Genomic DNA, 18,933 nt, shown 5'->3' on the forward strand with positions numbered 1-18,933 from the left:
TAAAATTTTTAAACAAATATTAATATACATAAATTTAATTATAGATAAGTTTTCGTATTATACCGCCTGTCTAATATGTTCAAATAAAATATTAATATACATATATTTAATTTGGGGATAATTTTTCGTATTACACCGTTTGTCTAAAACTTTCAAATAAAATATTAATATACATAAATTTAATTATGGATAATTTTTCGTATTACACCGTCTGTCTGAAGTTTTCAAAGAAAAATTGCAATAATAAGTTATTAAGATATAGTGACGAGCGGCAGTTTACTTTCCAAAAACACATTAAATATTACAATAGAAAAATGCGAGCATGCGAAAATATATGCGACAATATGGTTAAGCTTAAACATGATAAAGTAAAGGACTAGTTGTTAAAACTGGAAAATAAAAGGACAAGATATTCTAGTAAAAAATATAAATTTATAACTTAAAATATTGTAGTATTAAGAATTGATTATATAATGTTAAATTGAATTTTAAAAAAGAATTAATGCTACAATATTGGAATCCATGATTTTTCCAGGCTTCCAATAAATTCACTTGTTCTTTGTTTAATTCCAGTCTTATTTTTTTGCCCCATAAACACATATCAAAACAGATCCTGGTTAACCGTTTTTCCTTAATCCTTTTATAATAATAATGTACGGCACTCGCCTGTTTTCAATAACCCCCCCCCCAAATATCCCCCTTTCATGCTTTCATTCTCTCTGTTTCACGTGTTACTTCTCTTTCCGCGACAGCAGTGAATTAGTAGCAACAGTAGTCGCAGAAGCGACGTGATTGCTATGGAAACCAGTCATAAAAAAAACGTCGCTCACCTCCTTGCGTTTTTTTTACAATTTTAAACACTAGAAAATTCATCATAACTTTTAAACTAGAAACACTAGAAAATTCATCATAACTTTTGTTTTACTGAACGAAAATTGAAATTCTTTTTCACAATATAGTTGAGAAGGTGATCTATAAACTGTAATAATTGTTTGAAATTTGGTTGAAAAATGAGTGAGCGGTGAAGAAGCTTTAAAGCAGTTCTAAATGATTAAAACTGTCACTTTACGATATAGTCAAACACTACCGTGTTTGAATGATATTAATTTTATGCAACAATAAATTGTTTAGAAGTAGTAACGAGCGATATTGTTTTTTATCAAAAAACATTGAATATAATAAATGCATGCAAAAATGTGTTTAGAAATAATCTCGTGCGATATTATTCTTTTCAAAAATGACATTAAATATAATAATTGTATGCACTATTAAGGGGTTTAGAAATAGTGACGAACGCCATTGTTCCCTCCTAAACCTTTGTTTTTTCACGGCCTTTTCCCCATTTATTTGATTTTTTGAAGGGAATGAGTTTAAAATTTTTGGAAATGATTATGCGTATAAAGATTGCATTTACCTTTATTAGATAAGTACTCCCGGGCATCACCTTCTTCCTGTTCTTGCTGAATGTCACTGCTGCATCGACGGATGTTGGTCCACCGGGAAAGACGTCGCTAATCGACTTGGGGAACTCATAGTCAACATTTACCCGGTTGAAACGAAATACAAGATTATCTAGGTGAACCAAGACAAAAAAAAAAATGATTAACGTTTAACTGTGACACGATGAGGAATTTGTTGGTAAAATATTAATTCATTAACTTATTAATGAAGTTTAATTAATTATGGAATAATTAAACACTTTTAAGGACGATAAATATGGCCAAAGTTTTGCACTATATTTGCATATAAGTTACCCTAAATTTGATACGCTGAAAGGGTTATATAGAGCATTTTCGGGTTGCCGACAGCATTGACCACTTACCTAAATTGTGTTAACACCAAAGAAATTAGTGTTGGGACGATTGATTGGAATCGGAATCGGGAGAATCGAAAATTTTACAGATGTTGGAATCGGTATCTGAATTGGAAAAAATTGTACCTATCTTTCCGATGCCAAGAAACGATTTCTTTAATTTCATTTTTGTTTGATTTTATTTAAAGCAAAATCTTCCACTGCTGGTAATAATAATAAAATAATAAATATTTATTGATTTTTAAATAAATTGTAAAACTAAAATCGATAGATCATGTCCCACACAAGTATTTTTTTGCGTTTGAGAAAATATCTGCACATTTAACATGTTTTTTTTTTACGGTAAATGGGAAAAAATAACAACTCTATAGTTAAATATTAAGAGATTTATAAAAAATTGAAATCGGGAATTTAGTAAAGAATCGGTAATTGCATCGGAATCGAGAAAAATATTGGCATCATGCCAGTGGCGTATCTAGGGTATGGCAGGCATGGCCCGTGCCATGGGTGCCACTCTGACATGGGCGCAAAAATTGCTTGACAAAAATTAAAATTAGTAGTTAGGTATATCTAAGGTATAAATTATTAAGAAGGGGCGCACATTCAAACTTTGCCATGGGCGCCATTTTACATAGGTACGCCACTGCATCATGCCATCACAAGTAGGAATCTATGCAATCCTCGATCACAGGACTACATATGGATCAACGAAACGGTCCTAAGTGACCGGCAGTTAAGATACAATATTAAAATAAGATGACACAAAAAAAATCAATTAATAAAAAGAACTAATGTTTCGAATCGCAGTAAGATTGACCGGCCAAGAAAAACTTGCAAGCAAATTATTAATTAGAAAAACTGTATAAAATGGATTCTGGAGATAGCTAATCTGCTCAACTGTGGGTTTACAAAATATCAGAAAATGTCCGACTCCTGAACGCGGGTAAAGTGATGTTACATGAACAGAGGAAGATTAAAGAAGATATCCCGTCCTCCCAAATACAAACCTCTAAAGCCGTACGTCCTGTGGTCAGTAGCAACGGTCATTGCATCGAGGCGCCCATCACAGTATTGAGGTCTAGGCGTTGTTGGGAACGGCTCAAAATTCGTTGGTGGCGTACTGGGCGTGTTTCCACGTGAAATTCGATACCAGTAGGGCCAGGTAGTCCCGACAGGTCGGGCAGAGGTGTGGCGGTTACGGTTGTATGGGTTGCGGCTCCACCAGTACTTGTCTGCTGTCAATGTGGTGGTCACAGGATCAAAAGATGGCGGTGCTTGACCTCCTGAATGTACGCCCTCGACTGTGTCTTCTCGGTGGAATGATGAATTTGAGTTTGGACTTGTTCGGTCAGCTACAGGAGAAAATTATCAAAATTGGTTTGACATTAACACGTTAACATATCTCTACTATTATATAAAAGAAACTTTGTGTGTGTGTGTGTGTGTGAATGCGTGTGTGTGCGTGTGTGTGTGTGTGTTAGTGCGTTCCCTATAGATGGATGCGAAAACGGTTGATTTTTATGAAATTTTACACGAAGGTATTTTATGTCCCTGGTGGTGTGGTGGTGTCCTTAAGTTTTGTATCGGAATGTCTTCGATAAGTTTCGATAATCGAAATAATCCGATGAAAGAAGGAACAGGCGATTTGGACCAATGTTAACACCTTACACAGGCTAACATCACAAGTGCATTTGAGAAGTTTTATTACCACATATAACTGGCTGGAACATCCTCAGCAGAGCACTTTTGTAATAGCGTAGTTGGGATCATGTCAACATGCTTCCACTTCATGAATTTTTATTTATCCCTTTTTCCAGTAACAATGAAATTAAAATCATAGCAATGTTCTTTTTAATTGCAATTTTTCAGTAGATATATTACCTTTAATAACTAACCCATTAACTATCCATGCAGGGTCGTAGAAATACCTGGTTTAGAACCCAGGCGCGGGGCTAACCCTCTCAGTGCTGATTGACCTATAAATCTTCCAGGTCATCCGTCTAGGAGAAGGAAAATTCTGAAGCTAAACCTAGGGAAGGTGGCCTCTTCAGTCCTGGACAACAACCTTCCTAGACCTGGTGACTCGAACAAATTACCGGTTTGCAAACCTAAATTGCTTAAGGAGTAGATAGGCTCTATCAATCGCCTGGCTTTCATACTCCTTCTTTGCCTATTAACCCGGTGCAGAGGTGCGATCACAGGGACTCGACAGAAACACCCAATGGACGATCTTGTTTCCTGACTAGGGCAATGAACACTGTTCCCCGCTCCTGCCACACCCTATCCCCTAAAACTAGGCAGTTTGGGGTAGCTTGAGTGCCATATATGCAAATGCAATTGGATTGGGTTGATTTTTGTTGCTTCTGGCTGCTGTTTCTGACTGATAGTACAGAAGCCCTAACTCTTTGGTAGTGCTTAGAGCGGCTGCTCTATCATTAGTTGTATAATATTGGGATGATTGTAGTGCCATGTTGCGCATGGAAAGGGATTCTGCATTCATCCTGGTGACATTTGTTTATATTGAATATTTCTCGTCAGGAATTCGTTTGATTTTCTCAGCCATTGATTGTTGATTGTTTTGAATATCAGTGTTGAGATTTTTTACAATGTTTGCACTTTCTTCTTGCATTTTAACCCCGCTTATAATGTCTCTTTATAATCCACTGCATGTGTGCGCAACCAGTGATAATTCTGGCGTTGCTGAACTCAATATGCAACATGAAGACATGTCCGACAAAAAATGCATTCGCGATCAATTGTAGCAAAGACTTACCATACAGAAAACGTAGCGCTTCAATGTGGTCAGGGGTCATCGAGGTTTTGTTACAGTCGTTCAGGAAGGGCCACAGGTAAGCGTGTTTTGTCCTGGAGTGGAACAGTCCAAGGGAATGTCCGATTTGATGTACAGCCAAACAAAAGAGACTGGTTGAACCTTTCCAAATATCCAAACGAATAGAATAAAGTGACAACAAGTTAAAAACAGCGGGTTTACTGTTTACTAGTGTTGGGACGCTTAATCGGAATTGGAATCAAGAATCAGAAAAATCGGAATTTTATGGGATATCGGAATCGATATCAGAATCGGTAAAAAGTTGCCTACTTTCCAATGCCAAGATTATTCTTTTAATTATGTTTTTTAAATTTTGTTTAAAGCAAAATTTCTACTGCTAGTAGTAAGAAGACAATAATCAATATTTATTGATTTTAAAGTAAGAAGACAATAATCAATATTTATTGATTTTAAAGTAAGAATACAATAATCAATATTTATTGATTTTTAAAGTAAGAATAAAATAATCAATATTTCTTGATTTTAAAGTAAGAATAAAATAATCAATATTTCTTGATTTTAAAGTAAGAATAAAATAATCAATATTTCTTGATTTTTAAAGTAAGAATAAAATAATCAATATTTCTTGATTTTAAAGTAAGAATAAAATAATCAATATTTCTTGATTTTAAAGTAAGAATAAAATAATCAATATTTCTTGATTTTAAAGTAAGAATAAAATAATCAATATTTCTTGATTTTAAAGTAAGAATAAAATAATCAATATTTCTTGATTTTAAAGTAAGAATAAAATAATCAATATTTCTTGATTTTAAAGTAAGAATAAAATAATCAATATTTCTTGATTTTAAAGTAAGAATAAAATAATCAATATTTCTTGATTTTAAAGTAAGAATACAATAATCAATATTTCTTGATTTTAATGTAAGAATAAAAAAATCAATATTTCTATATTTTAAAGTAAGAAGACAATAATCAATATTTATTGATTTTAAAGTAAGAAGACAATAATCAATATTTATTGATTTTAAAGTAAGAAGACAATAATCAATATTTATTGATTTTAAAGTAAGAATACAATAATCAATATTTATTGATTTTAAAGTAAGAATAAAATAATCAATATTTATTGATTTTAAAGTAAGAAGAAAATAATCAATATGTATTGATTTTAAAGTAAGAATACAATAATCAATATTTCTTGATTTTAAAGTAAGAAGACAATAATCAATATTTATTGATTTTTAAAGTAAGAAGACAATAATCAATATTTCTTGATTTTAAAGTAAGAATACAATAATCAATATTTCTTGATTTTTAAAATAAGAATAAAATAATCAATATTTCTTGATTTTAAAGTAAGAAGACAATAATCAATATTTATTGATTTTTAAAGTAAGAAGACAATAATCAATATTTCTTGATTTTAAAGTAAGAAGACAATAATCAATATTTCTTGATTTTAAAGTAAGAATAAAATAATCAATATTTATTGATTTTAAAGTAAGAATAAAATAATCAATATTTCTTGATTTTAAAGTAAGAATAAAATAATCAATATTTCTTGATTTTAAAGTAAGAAGACAATAATCAATATTTCTTGATTTTAAAGTAAGAAGACAATAATCAATATTTCTTGATTTTAAAGTAAGAAGACAATAATCAATATTTATTGATTTTAAAGTAAGAATACAATAATCAATATTTATTGATTTTAAAGTAAGAAGACAATAATCAATATTTATTGATTTTAAAGTAAGAAGACAATAATCAATATTTATTGATTTTAAAGTAAGAATACAATAATCAATATTTATTGATTTTAAAGTAAGAATACAATAATCAATATTTCTTGATTTTAAAGTAAGAAGACAATAATCAATATTTCTTGATTTTAAAGTAAGAAGACAATAATCAATATTTATTGATTTTAAAGTAAGAAGACAATAATCAATATTTCTTGATTTTAAAGTAAGAAGACAATAATCAATATTTATTGATTTTAAAGTAAGAAGACAATAATCAATATTTATTGATTTATAAAGTAAGAAGACAATAATCAATATTTATTGATTTTTAAATTAAGAAAACAATAATCAATATGTCTTGATTTTAAAGTAAGAAGACAATAATCAATATTTATTGATTTTTAAAGTAAGAAGACAATAATCAATATTTATTGATTTTTAAAGTAAGAAGACAATAATCAATATTTATTGATTTTTAAAGTAAGAAGACAATAATCAATATTTCTTGATTTTAAAGTAAGAAGACAATAATCAATATTTATTGATTTTTAAAGTAAGAAGACAATAATCAATATTTATTGATTTTTAAAGTAAGAAGACAATAATCAATATTTATTAATTTTAAAGTAAGAAGACAATAATCAATATTTATTGATTTTTAAGTAAGAATACAATAATCAATATTTATTGATTTTTAAGTAAGAAGACAATAATCAATATTTATTGATTTTAAAGTAAGAAGACAATAATCAATATTTCTTGATTTTAAAGTAAGAAGACAATAATCAATATTTATTGATTTTTAAAGTAAGAATACAATAATCAATATTTCTTGATTTTAAAGTAAGAATACAATAATCAATATTTCTTGATTTTAAAGTAAGAAGACAATAATCAATATTTCTTGATTTTAAAGTAAGAAGACAATAATCAATATTTATTGATTTTAAAGTAAGAATACAATAATCAATATTTCTTGATTTTAAAGTAAGAAGACAATAATCAATATTTATTGATTTTTAAAGTAAGAAGACAATAATCAATATTTATTGATTTTAAAGTAAGAAGACAATAATCAATATTTCTTGATTTTAAAGTAAGAAGACAATAATCAATATTTATTGATTTTAAAGTAAGAAGACAATAATCAATATTTATTGATTTTAAAGTAAGAAGACAATAATCAATATTTATTGATTTTTAAAGTAAGAAGACAATAATCAATATTTATTGATTTTAAAGTAAGAATACAATAATCAATATTTCTTGATTTTAAAGTAAGAAGACAATAATCAATATTTATTGATTTTTAAAGTAAGAATACAATAATCAATATTTATTGATTTTAAAGTAAGAATACAATAATCAATATTTCTTGATTTTAAAGTAAGAATACAATAATCAATATTTCTTGATTTTAAAGTAAGAAGACAATAATCAATATTTATTGATTTTTAAAGTAAGAAGACAATAATCAATATTTATTGATTTTAAAGTAAGAATACAATAATCAATATTTCTTGATTTTTAAGTAAGAAGACAATAATCAATATTTATTGATTTTTAAAGTAAGAAGACAATAATCAATATTTATTGATTTTAAAGTAAGAATACAATAATCAATATTTCTTGATTTTAAAGTAAGAAGACAATAATCAATATTTATTGATTTTTAAAGTAAGAAGACAATAATCAATATTTCTTGATTTTAAAGTAAGAATACAATAATCAATATTTCTTGATTTTAAAGTAAGAAGACAATAATCAATATTTATTGATTTTTAAAGTAAGAAGACAATAATCAATATTTATTGATTTTAAAGTAAGAATACAATAATCAATATTTCTTGATTTTTAAAGTAAGAAGACAATAATCAATATTTCTTGATTTTAAAGTAAGAAGACAATAATCAATATTTCTTGATTTTAAAGTAAGAAGACAATAATCAATATTTCTTGATTTTAAAGTAAGAAGACAATAATCAATATTTCTTGATTTTAAAGTAAGAAGACAATAATCAATATTTATTGATTTTAAAGTAAGAAGACAATAATCAATATTTATTGATTTTAAAGTAAGAATACAATAATCAATATTTATTGATTTTAAAGTAAGAATACAATAATCAATATTTCTTGATTTTTAAAGTAAGAAGACAATAATCAATATTTCTTGATTTTAAAGTAAGAAGACAATAATCAATATTTATTGATTTTAAAGTAAGAATACAATAATCAATATTTATTGATTTTAAAGTTAGAATACAATAATCAATATTTCTTGATTTTTAAAGTAAGAAGACAATAATCAATATTTCTTGATTTTTAAAGTAAGAAGACAATAATCAATATTTATTGATTTTTAAAGTAAGAAGACAATAATCAATATTTCTTGATTTTAAAGTAAGAAGACAATAATCAATATTTCTTGATTTTAAAGTAAGAGGACAATAATCAATATTTATTGATTTTTAAAGTAAGAAGACAATAATCAATATTTATTGATTTTAAAGTAAGAAGACAATAATCAATATTTCTTGATTTTAAAGTAAGAAGACAATAATCAATATTTATTGATTTTAAAGTAAGAATACAATCATCAATATTTCTTGATTTTAAAGTAAGAAGACAATAATCAATATTTATTGATTTTAAAGTAAGAAGACAATAATCAATATTTATTGATTTTAAAGTAAGAATACAATCATCAATATTTCTTGATTTTAAAGTAAGAAGACAATAATCAATATTTATTGATTTTAAAGTAAGAAGACAATAATCAATATTTATTGATTTTAAAGTAAGAAGACAATAATCAATATTTCTTGATTTTAAAGTAAGAAGACAATAATCAATATTTCTTGATTTTAAAGTAAGAAGACAATAATCAATATTTCTTGATTTTAAAGTAAGAAGACAATAATCAATATTTATTGATTTTAAAGTAAGAAGACAATAATCAATATTTATTGATTTTAAAGTAAGAATACAATAATCAATATTTATTGATTTTAAAGTAAGAATACAATAATCAATATTTCTTGATTTTTAAAGTAAGAAGACAATAATCAATATTTCTTGATTTTAAAGTAAGAAGACAATAATCAATATTTATTGATTTTAAAGTAAGAATACAATAATCAATATTTATTGATTTTAAAGTTAGAATACAATAATCAATATTTCTTGATTTTTAAAGTAAGAAGACAATAATCAATATTTCTTGATTTTTAAAGTAAGAAGACAATAATCAATATTTATTGATTTTTAAAGTAAGAAGACAATAATCAATATTTCTTGATTTTAAAGTAAGAAGACAATAATCAATATTTCTTGATTTTAAAGTAAGAAGACAATAATCAATATTTATTGATTTTTAAAGTAAGAAGACAATAATCAATATTTATTGATTTTAAAGTAAGAAGACAATAATCAATATTTCTTGATTTTAAAGTAAGAAGACAATAATCAATATTTATTGATTTTAAAGTAAGAATACAATCATCAATATTTCTTGATTTTAAAGTAAGAAGACAATAATCAATATTTATTGATTTTAAAGTAAGAAGACAATAATCAATATTTATTGATTTTAAAGTAAGAATACAATCATCAATATTTCTTGATTTTAAAGTAAGAAGACAATAATCAATATTTATTGATTTTAAAGTAAGAAGACAATAATCAATATTTATTGATTTTAAAGTAAGAAGACAATAATCAATATTTATTGATTTTAAAGTAAGAAGACAATAATCAATATTTATTGATTTTAAAGTAAGAATACAATAATCAATATTTCTTGATTTTAAAGTAAGAAGACAATAATCAATATTTATTGATTTTTAAAGTAAGAAGACAATAATCAATATTTCTTGATTTTTAAAGTAAGAATACAATAATCAATATTTATTGATTTTAAAGTAAGAATACAATAATCAATATTTATTGATTTTTAAGTAAGAATACAATAATCAATATTTATTGATTTTTAAGTAAGAATACAATAATCAATATTTATTGATTTTTAAAGTAAGAATACAATAATCAATATTTCTTGATTTTTAAGTAAGAATACAATAATCAATATTTCTTGATTTTTAAGTAAGAATACAATAATCAATATTTATTGATTTTTAAAGTAAGAATACAATAATCAATATTTATTGATTTTTAAGTAAGAATACAATAATCAATATTTATTGATTTTTAAGTAAGAAGACAATAATCAATATTTATTGATTTTTAAAGTAAGAATACAATAATCAATATTTATTGATTTTTAAAGTAAGAATACAATAATCAATATTTATTGATTTTTAAGTAAGAAGACAATAATCAATATTTATTGATTTTTAAAGTAAGAATACAATAATCAATATTTATTGATTTTTAAAGTAAAAATACAATAATCAATATTTATTGATTTTTAAAATATCAGTAAAACTAAAATCTATAGATTATCCCTCACAAGTTTCTTTTATTTTTATTTTTTTTCGGTAATCAGGAAGAAATAACAACTTTATAGTTAAAGATTGAGGGATTTATAAATAATCAGAATCGGTAATTGTATCGGAATCAGGAATATAAGTTCTTTGTTATCAATTTTAACCATAGAATAGCATCATAATCTTCAAAATGCCAGCAAATTTTCATGTAGTTTCGTCCCATAGAACCAAATATATGAGCATTTCAATATTCCATTTGGCTACAAGTATGTATATATATATATATATATATATATATATATATATATATATATATATATAAATTCGTATTCCTGTCTGTTTGTTTGTTTGTTTGTTTGTTCACAATTCGATTAATATATACAAAAGATCCATTACTTTATTATTTCATTAATTTCTAGATATAGTATGATTCTTGCAAAATATACAGTTAAGAGATCACCTCATTTGCATATAATAGTAAGGAAAATCAATTTTACTAAATAGCTGTATGTTAGATATTATTATAATATATGTTATTAATATTTCTAGCGAGAGAATTGTTCTAAGTGTTCTATTTAAGATTGTTATGTAATCAACTTTAAATGACAATTATATTGATAATATATTTAATTTATTTGGAATTATTGTTTCTGACATCAACTTCTTTTTAGAAACAGAGTTATTTCCCCTGTAAACTTCTAAACATAAAAACAAAAACTCTTCACTAAATAATTTACTAAGTTTCTAGCATGAAAAAAATAATTCTGTGTAGACAGAAAAATGTCTTGCATTTTTTTTTTTTAATTAAAAAAAAAAAAATTTTCAGGAGAGGTAATTGTGTCGGCTGCTACAAAACACTTACAAATAAACTGAAAGGATTTGATTTGTGTGTTTTTAGCCAGTGAAAGGAATTGCATTTTTCTCTTAAATTTCACTTAAATGTCACATATGCATTATTGTTTATAAATGTTATTTCTTTTCCGCCCATGAGGTGATCAGCCTTCGTGGTACAGTGGATAAAAACTTTTTGAAAATTACCTTTCCCTTTCTTTCACATTTCAGTTTCGAGCCTACGGATGCGGCTAATTTATTTAATTTATTTATTTGTAGGTCGCTCAGGCACTCGCTACTATTTTTATTGAAACAAAAATTGTTTTGATTCATTTATTTTTTGGAGGGAGGGGGATCCAAGGCATGGGCAACAAAAAGTGCTCAATATCTGGAGAATAGCTTCTTCTCTTTATATCACTTCTGCCAAAATATCTGATGGAGAAAGTATACCGTACTTTTTTTTTTTTTTTTTGAGCGATTACATTTGCATGTTTTACCCGTTTGAAATTTTTGTGGGAGTATCGGCGTTGCCCACGATTAAAATGATTAATATCCTTAGTATAGCAGGTGTGTTCCAAACAGAATTTCATGTCGTCCCGGGCAACGCTGGGTACCCATACTAGTACATATATATATATATATATATATATATATATATATACATATAAACCACTTTTTGGGGCAATTTGTACCACCTTTTTTGGCAATTTTATAAGTTCCAAATCTCAGAGACAATTGTCAGAATTTAACAAATGAAGGCTCGTTGGAAAGGTAATGACCTGAATTGTGTAGTAGCCTATGTGACATTTGCCTTTAAGGTTACACATTAAGGAGATCATCCATCATCTAGAGCCTATTTTTGGCACCTTTTTTACGGCTATAAAATGTTTCAATCATAGTCATTTGTTTTCATAGTTTTGTATATGAATTACAAAATATCCGATATTTCCCCAAAACCTCTGGCCTTGATGGAGGGGAAACTAAAACTTGCTGCTATGATTTCAAATGATCTGAAATAACAGCAAGGGGAGACTTGATTCCAAATATTTCTCATGTGTTATATTTCCCCTCTTTGGTTTTCATACATAAATTAAATTTCACAGTGTAAAAGGATTATTTGATACTGGAGATATTCATAATCGTATCCTATTTCCAAAAGAGGGGAGATATAACATATGAGAAATATTTGGAATCAAGTCTCCCCTTGCTGTTATTTCAGATCGTTTGAAATCATAGCAAGCAGCAAGTTTTAGTATCCCCCCATCAAAACTAGAGGTTTTAGGGAAATGTATATGTATATATATATATATATATGTATATGTATATATATATGTATATATGTATATGTATATATATACATATATATACATATATGTATATATATGTATATATATACATATATACATATATGTATATGTATGAATCTTACAATATTGACAAAACGATGATAAACATGTAACATTCATCCATATACATATAGATAGATGGATGGATGGATGGATAGATAGATAGATAGATGACTGAGATAGATAGATAGATAGATATATAGATAGATGACTGAGATAGATAGATAGATAGATAGATAGATAGATAGATAAATGACTGAGATAGATAGATAGATAGAGAGATAGATAGATAGATAGATGACTGAGATGGATGGATGGATAGATAGATAGATAGATAGATAGATAGATAGATAGAGAGATAGATAGATAGATAGATAGACGTTGTAATGCAGAGTAATGAGGTTTTCTGGCCGCATGAATTGGAATAAATACATAGAAGATACTGCCAAGTCTGGCACAAAGAAGACTTTTTTAATTATAAATCCAACTTACCTATTTCCAGGGGAGTGTTCATCGCTACACTCCATTTCTCACTTGAATCAAAGTGAATGTCACCACTCAATCCAGGACTGTTGTCATTCGGGAAAAAAGCATGGGAATTGGAACCTCCAGGGCCATCAAATGGAACCCCGTCGTTATGATCTGCCGCCAAAAATTTCACATCAATGTCGACAGGATCCATTTCTGCGCGAGAAAACTGAATTGTTGTCACATTATTCCAGATCTGAAAAGGGAAATAACTCTGCTCGTAATATGTCAAAAGGGGAATAACTCTGCTCGTAATATGTCAAAAGGGGAATAACTCTGCTCGTAATATGTCAAAAGGGAAATAACTCTGCTCGTAATATGTTAAAAGGGGAATAACTCTCATGTTTTGACATTTTTTACAATGAGGAGTTTATAAAAATGAAGCAGAACGTAGCTCTTGGCTGTGTCCTTGAGTAGTTTGTGTCCTGACATTCGGTGCACCTAGAACCAATGCATAGCAACAGACACAAATCACATTTATCTGGACAGTTGGATATTTATTCAGTTTGTGGTCAAAGTTGCATCCCTGTTTCTCTGCGTCATCCTTAGAAGAAGAGTGGAAATTTTGCTATCGGTTTATGTGCCATCCACTCCCATCTCGTCGCCCCTACTAGAAGTCTTTCATCTTCTTAGAATCAGAGACGATTTCCCAACTAACTGACTAGAAACGTGTGTACATCGTTTATTTATTTGAAGGTAAATGTGTGGTGTTGTAAAATCCTGTTAACTGGTTCGCACTCAAAATGCTCTAACCTGCCTTGTGACCCATGCTAGCATGTAGGTGCAACGCATTGTCAATGAAAATCAATGAGTTTGGAACCTGTCAGTCTTAACCTTTCGACCTCTCTGCACTTCACTTAAACACAAGCAAGTTGGTTCAAGCGTTAACCGTGTTATTGACACACAATGATGAAAAAGCAACTGAGAGTAGTCATTTTTTTTCTTGTCAAGCAACCAAAACCTACAAAGCGCATACACACACTATTCAGCTAAGTTACGATTGTCCCTATAATTATAAATCTTATTGAAGACAGAAAAAACTCCCATCCCCATAAAACAAGCATATGATACGACGTTGGAAGATTCTTAAGCTGCCATCTTAGATTTAACCAACAGGATGATCTTAAGAATTTTCCAATGTAGAAATTTTATTTTAGTGAATAAAATATTTTCTTTCAATTTTTGGAGCTTACCTATTCACAAAGCTCAGAAAAGATGCACTCAGGATTGACCAACATATGGAAAAGAGTTTGAGATGAATTTAAGAATTTGTGTCCTAATATTTCTTTTTTAGTGGTCTGTCACGCTTTTCTGTTGATCTGTCACACTTTTCATTGATTTTATTTTTTTTTTATTATTATTATTCAATTTTCACCCCAAACAAGGCACAATGCCACTTTGAAGTAGAAAACTACCATCGAGGACATAAGTTGTAGGTATCTTATAAAGGGAGTTGAGCAGCAAGATATCCGTTCACATTACACTTGAACTTGTCATGCATGTTAGTACAGTTGGGAAAGCAGATTCCCAGAAGGGAGTTCCAAAGTCTAGCAGTTCTGGGGAAAAAACTATTGCAGTAGAAGGCTTTCTTACACTTAGGGATCTCTTCTGTGTAGGGGTGGGATTTAGCTGCTTGTCGGGTTGGTCGGGGGTATTTACATCGAGGGTGGGGTACAAGTGCTTGTAGTTCATCAGAGCATTCACCATTAAAATACTTGCGAACAAGTAGAGGGATGCAACATTTTGTCAATGGGACAGAGGCTGAAGCTTAGCTGACAGTTTAGGACCAATCAGGTTGGCGATTCTCTTTTGAACACTGTCAAAGAGTGAGAGACCAGTGGCAGATGCACCAGCTCAAATGTGACGATTTGTCATACTTTTCGTTGGTCTGTCACGCTTTTCGTTGGTCTGTTACATTTAAGTTTGAAATAACATGTTTATTGGTCTGTACAAACAGACCAACTAATTCAAGCGAGAAGGCCGGACATCAGAAAATCAATTTGTGTTTTCTTTTTAACTATGGCTGGTGTTATTACCATGGTGGAGGATGGAAGAGAACTTTTTTTTTCTTTTTTTTTACATGAGGATCACCACTTATCAAGGCCCGTAAGCCACTCGGGGATAAGGGTTATTTTGTGTACAATAATCAATGGGATAATATCGTAGTAATAGTTGGTATTGGAGATTTGATAGAGTGTCTTACTTAAGGGGGCGATTAATCAGGAATTTGTTTATGTTGGACTTGAAGACCTCCAAGTTGTAGTCAGGTGGGAAACAGGCAAACGGAAGAGAATTCCACAAGAATGCACTTTTCAGAAAAAAGCTATGTCCATGGAATCTACGTTTTGATTTAAGCACAGATAAAGAGTGGGGGAAATTACTGACAGTGGTTTTAGCTAGACGGGTGTTTATCATGAAGGATTGGCGAGGGGGGGACCAGAGATTGGAGCTCAGACGAGCACTTGCCATGGAAATAACGATAAAACAAAAACAGGCTCGTAACATCTCTTCTGTGGGAGAGGGGCTGCAGGGAAGACAAAAGCGTATCCCCCACCAAACCACGAAGTCTATTTTGTACTCTGTCAAGGCAGGATAGGCTATTTTTAGCAGCGCCGTTGAAGAAGATTGCACAGACTTTACATTTTTTTTTAATAACAATCATTTTTGGCTAGGAGCAAAGTGTAGTATCTGTTCTGATACTACACTTTACCTTTTCTAACTTTGATCACTAAATTTTTATTTTTGTTCATATCCAGGGTGCCTCTCTTGGGGGAGCTGGATTTTCCCCACATTAAAAACCGACCTTGTATCTAACTCTGCCCTCGTTGGGAGGCAAGCAAATAGGAATATTATGCTGTGATGAAATAAAAAGAAAAAGATTAAAAAAAAAAATTGATTCGATTCCGAATGATGGCTTCTATTCGGACAATCAAGTTTGACGAGGTTAATGCAAGAGTGCTCAATACCGAATTACGGGGAGATATACTTTCACTTTGTTTTTACATAAGCAGTAATATGTTGCTACACAGTCATGAGCATGTTTCAGTCATCTAGTTAATAGTAACTAGAGATCGCTTCAGGCCGTACAGCTTATACGATTGCAAATTTTGTTTTCTTATAAGCTGTATCGCCTGAAGAGGTCTCTAGTTACTAGCAGCTAGCCGGCTGAAACATGCTCATGACTGTGTAGCAAGATATTACTGCTTATGCAAAAACAAATAAAGAGTATACCCTGCTCTACTTTGGTATTGAGCACTCTTATATTAACCTCATTAAACTTCATTGTTTATTTTACCTCTGGAAAGCCATAATCTCAAATATATATATATATATATATAATTTATTTTTAATTTCTGAATCCAAAACAATTACATGTATAACATAATTCGGACCCGCATATGCAAATGCATGTGAAATGACGTCACCGGTAGAGAAAAATAAAGACTTTAAAAAGGACGATCACATTAGAGATGCGAAGAACGTTCGAGATCACATGAGAGGCGTAGTTGACGGTCGAGAGCAGGATCAAGTAAGATGCAGTTGTCTACATAATCTCCAGATGATGCAGTTGTCTAGATAATCTCTTGCCTACTTGATCGCGTTTCCGTCTTGTTTCTATCTTTTATATGTAATTTCTTGTATGAGAAGTTGTGCACAAGAGGGACGCTGCCCAACCGTTGGCAATTCAATTTAAAATCATGATAGTTCGTTTTTCTATGGATAAAAAGCATGATCACAGACCCCACGATGCTGGTGAGATACTTACGCAAGGACAGTTTGGATTTATTTGCTTCCCAACTGAGCAAATTATGCACAAGGCCGTTTTTTAATGTGGAGAGTGAAGGGGAAATGGGGACCATCTCCCTGGGGAGTAGAGGAGCTGGATAGTGACAATTGGTATGAACCGTTTCCCCTACATTGACCAATAACTAATTGCTACAAGAGCAATGCTCTTGCATGTGGGGTTGCCCCACATATGGTCTTTGCTTGAACTTTGGTGTCCAGCCCCCGCAGGGACCAGGCGTTCTACTTACGCAAGGACAGTTTGTATTTATTTGCTTCCCTACTGAGCAAATTAGGCACAAGGCCGTTTTTTAATGTGGAGAGTGAAAGAGAAATGGGGACCAGCTCCCCGGGGAGTAAGGGAGCTGGATAGTGACAATTGGTATGAAGGGTTTCCCCTACATTGACCAATAACTGATTGCCACAAGGGCAATGGTCTTATATGTGGGGTTGGTATTTATTTGCTCCCGCACCGAGCAAATTAGGCACAAGGCCGATTTTTAATGTGATGAGTGAAGAGGAAATGGGGACCAACTAGGGGAGCTGGATAGTGATAATTGGTATGAAGGGTTGCCCCTACATTGACCAAGGTCTTATATGTGGGATTGCCCCCACATATTGTCTTTGCTTGAACTTTGGTGCGCCGGGCATTCTACTTACGCAAGGACAGTTTTTATTGCAGTTACAAGTCTATTTCTAAAATTCTAACAGAAGTTCGTGCACAGACATGCAGGAACTACATATTTACAAATTCCTATGTAGTATTTTTCACGGCATGTAAGACCTTTCCTTTCAATTTACGCACACAGACAAGAAGAACTACAATATTTACAGAACGAAGATTTCATATTCTAAAAATTGCGTAAATGGATTAAGCAGTTTTGTTATTTTTTTTTTTTTTATTAAAAATATGAAATTATATCAAGAAGTCATGAGAAGGCCGGTATTAGTCATATTGTTTTAAAATTTGCCAAAGCCTTTGTGTTTAAAATAATTAAAACATTTTAATCGCAAACAATGGTAATATTTGATATTCTTAATAAAAGAATGTCACCTGAAAAGCCTTATCGATAATCAGGTCCACTTCAGTCGGGGATAATTCTTCAGGGTAAACACTGACTCGGTACGTCACGATCTGGTGGTTCCATTTTGAAGCTGAAAGAAATGAATAATGAAGAACGATTTCTGTGAATCTTTTACGGATTTTATATTTGTCAATTTAAAATATCTTCATTAAATATATTTTTTCATGTAAAATTTGTGAACTCATCGAAAATTTCCTTTACCAAATTGAAACCAAAAGTTATAAAAGAAAAAATTCCAATTACTTCTTTTATTTTTTTTACTAATTTAACCGTAATTAAAAAAATAATAATAAATTTAGATTAATTTACAAAATAAATAAATAAATAAAATAAAACTATTTTCGAATAATTTAAATGTTTGGCACTTATGCGCTGCTAGGACGGAATAACTTTTTTGGTTTTCGGTTGGGATATCGAGGAGAGTGCCTAGCAGGGGCAGATAACAAATACAATTTAAGAATCCCCTTAGGATTTTTCCAAAAATGCCGGTGACAACACTGAATATAAACATCTTGAATATGCATAGCATTGTAATAATAATTATACTTTTAAATGTCGAC

At 29.6% G+C, this 18,933-nt stretch overlaps 1 protein-coding gene across 1 annotated transcript in view; it reads right to left on the bottom strand.

The window, feature by feature from the left end:
- LOC145269864 (macrophage metalloelastase-like) overlaps positions 1-18,933 on the bottom strand; it is a 72,167-nt gene that overhangs the window by 6,341 nt on the left and 46,893 nt on the right. The window contains exons 4-8 of the mRNA XM_080125593.1: positions 18,343-18,443; positions 13,470-13,701; positions 4,587-4,745; positions 2,821-3,165; positions 1,415-1,572 (exon numbers count right to left, since the gene is read on the bottom strand). Of these exons, the coding sequence (XP_079981719.1) occupies positions 1,415-1,572; positions 2,821-3,165; positions 4,587-4,745; positions 13,470-13,701; positions 18,343-18,443 (995 nt within the window). The remainder of the gene's footprint in view (positions 1-1,414; positions 1,573-2,820; positions 3,166-4,586; positions 4,746-13,469; positions 13,702-18,342; positions 18,444-18,933) is intronic.

The sequence above is a fragment of the Euprymna scolopes genome, chromosome 45, assembly GCF_053919585.1.
Source record: "Euprymna scolopes isolate OS-2025 chromosome 45, ASM5391958v1, whole genome shotgun sequence".
NCBI classification, from domain to species: Eukaryota; Metazoa; Mollusca; class Cephalopoda; order Sepiida; family Sepiolidae; genus Euprymna; species Euprymna scolopes.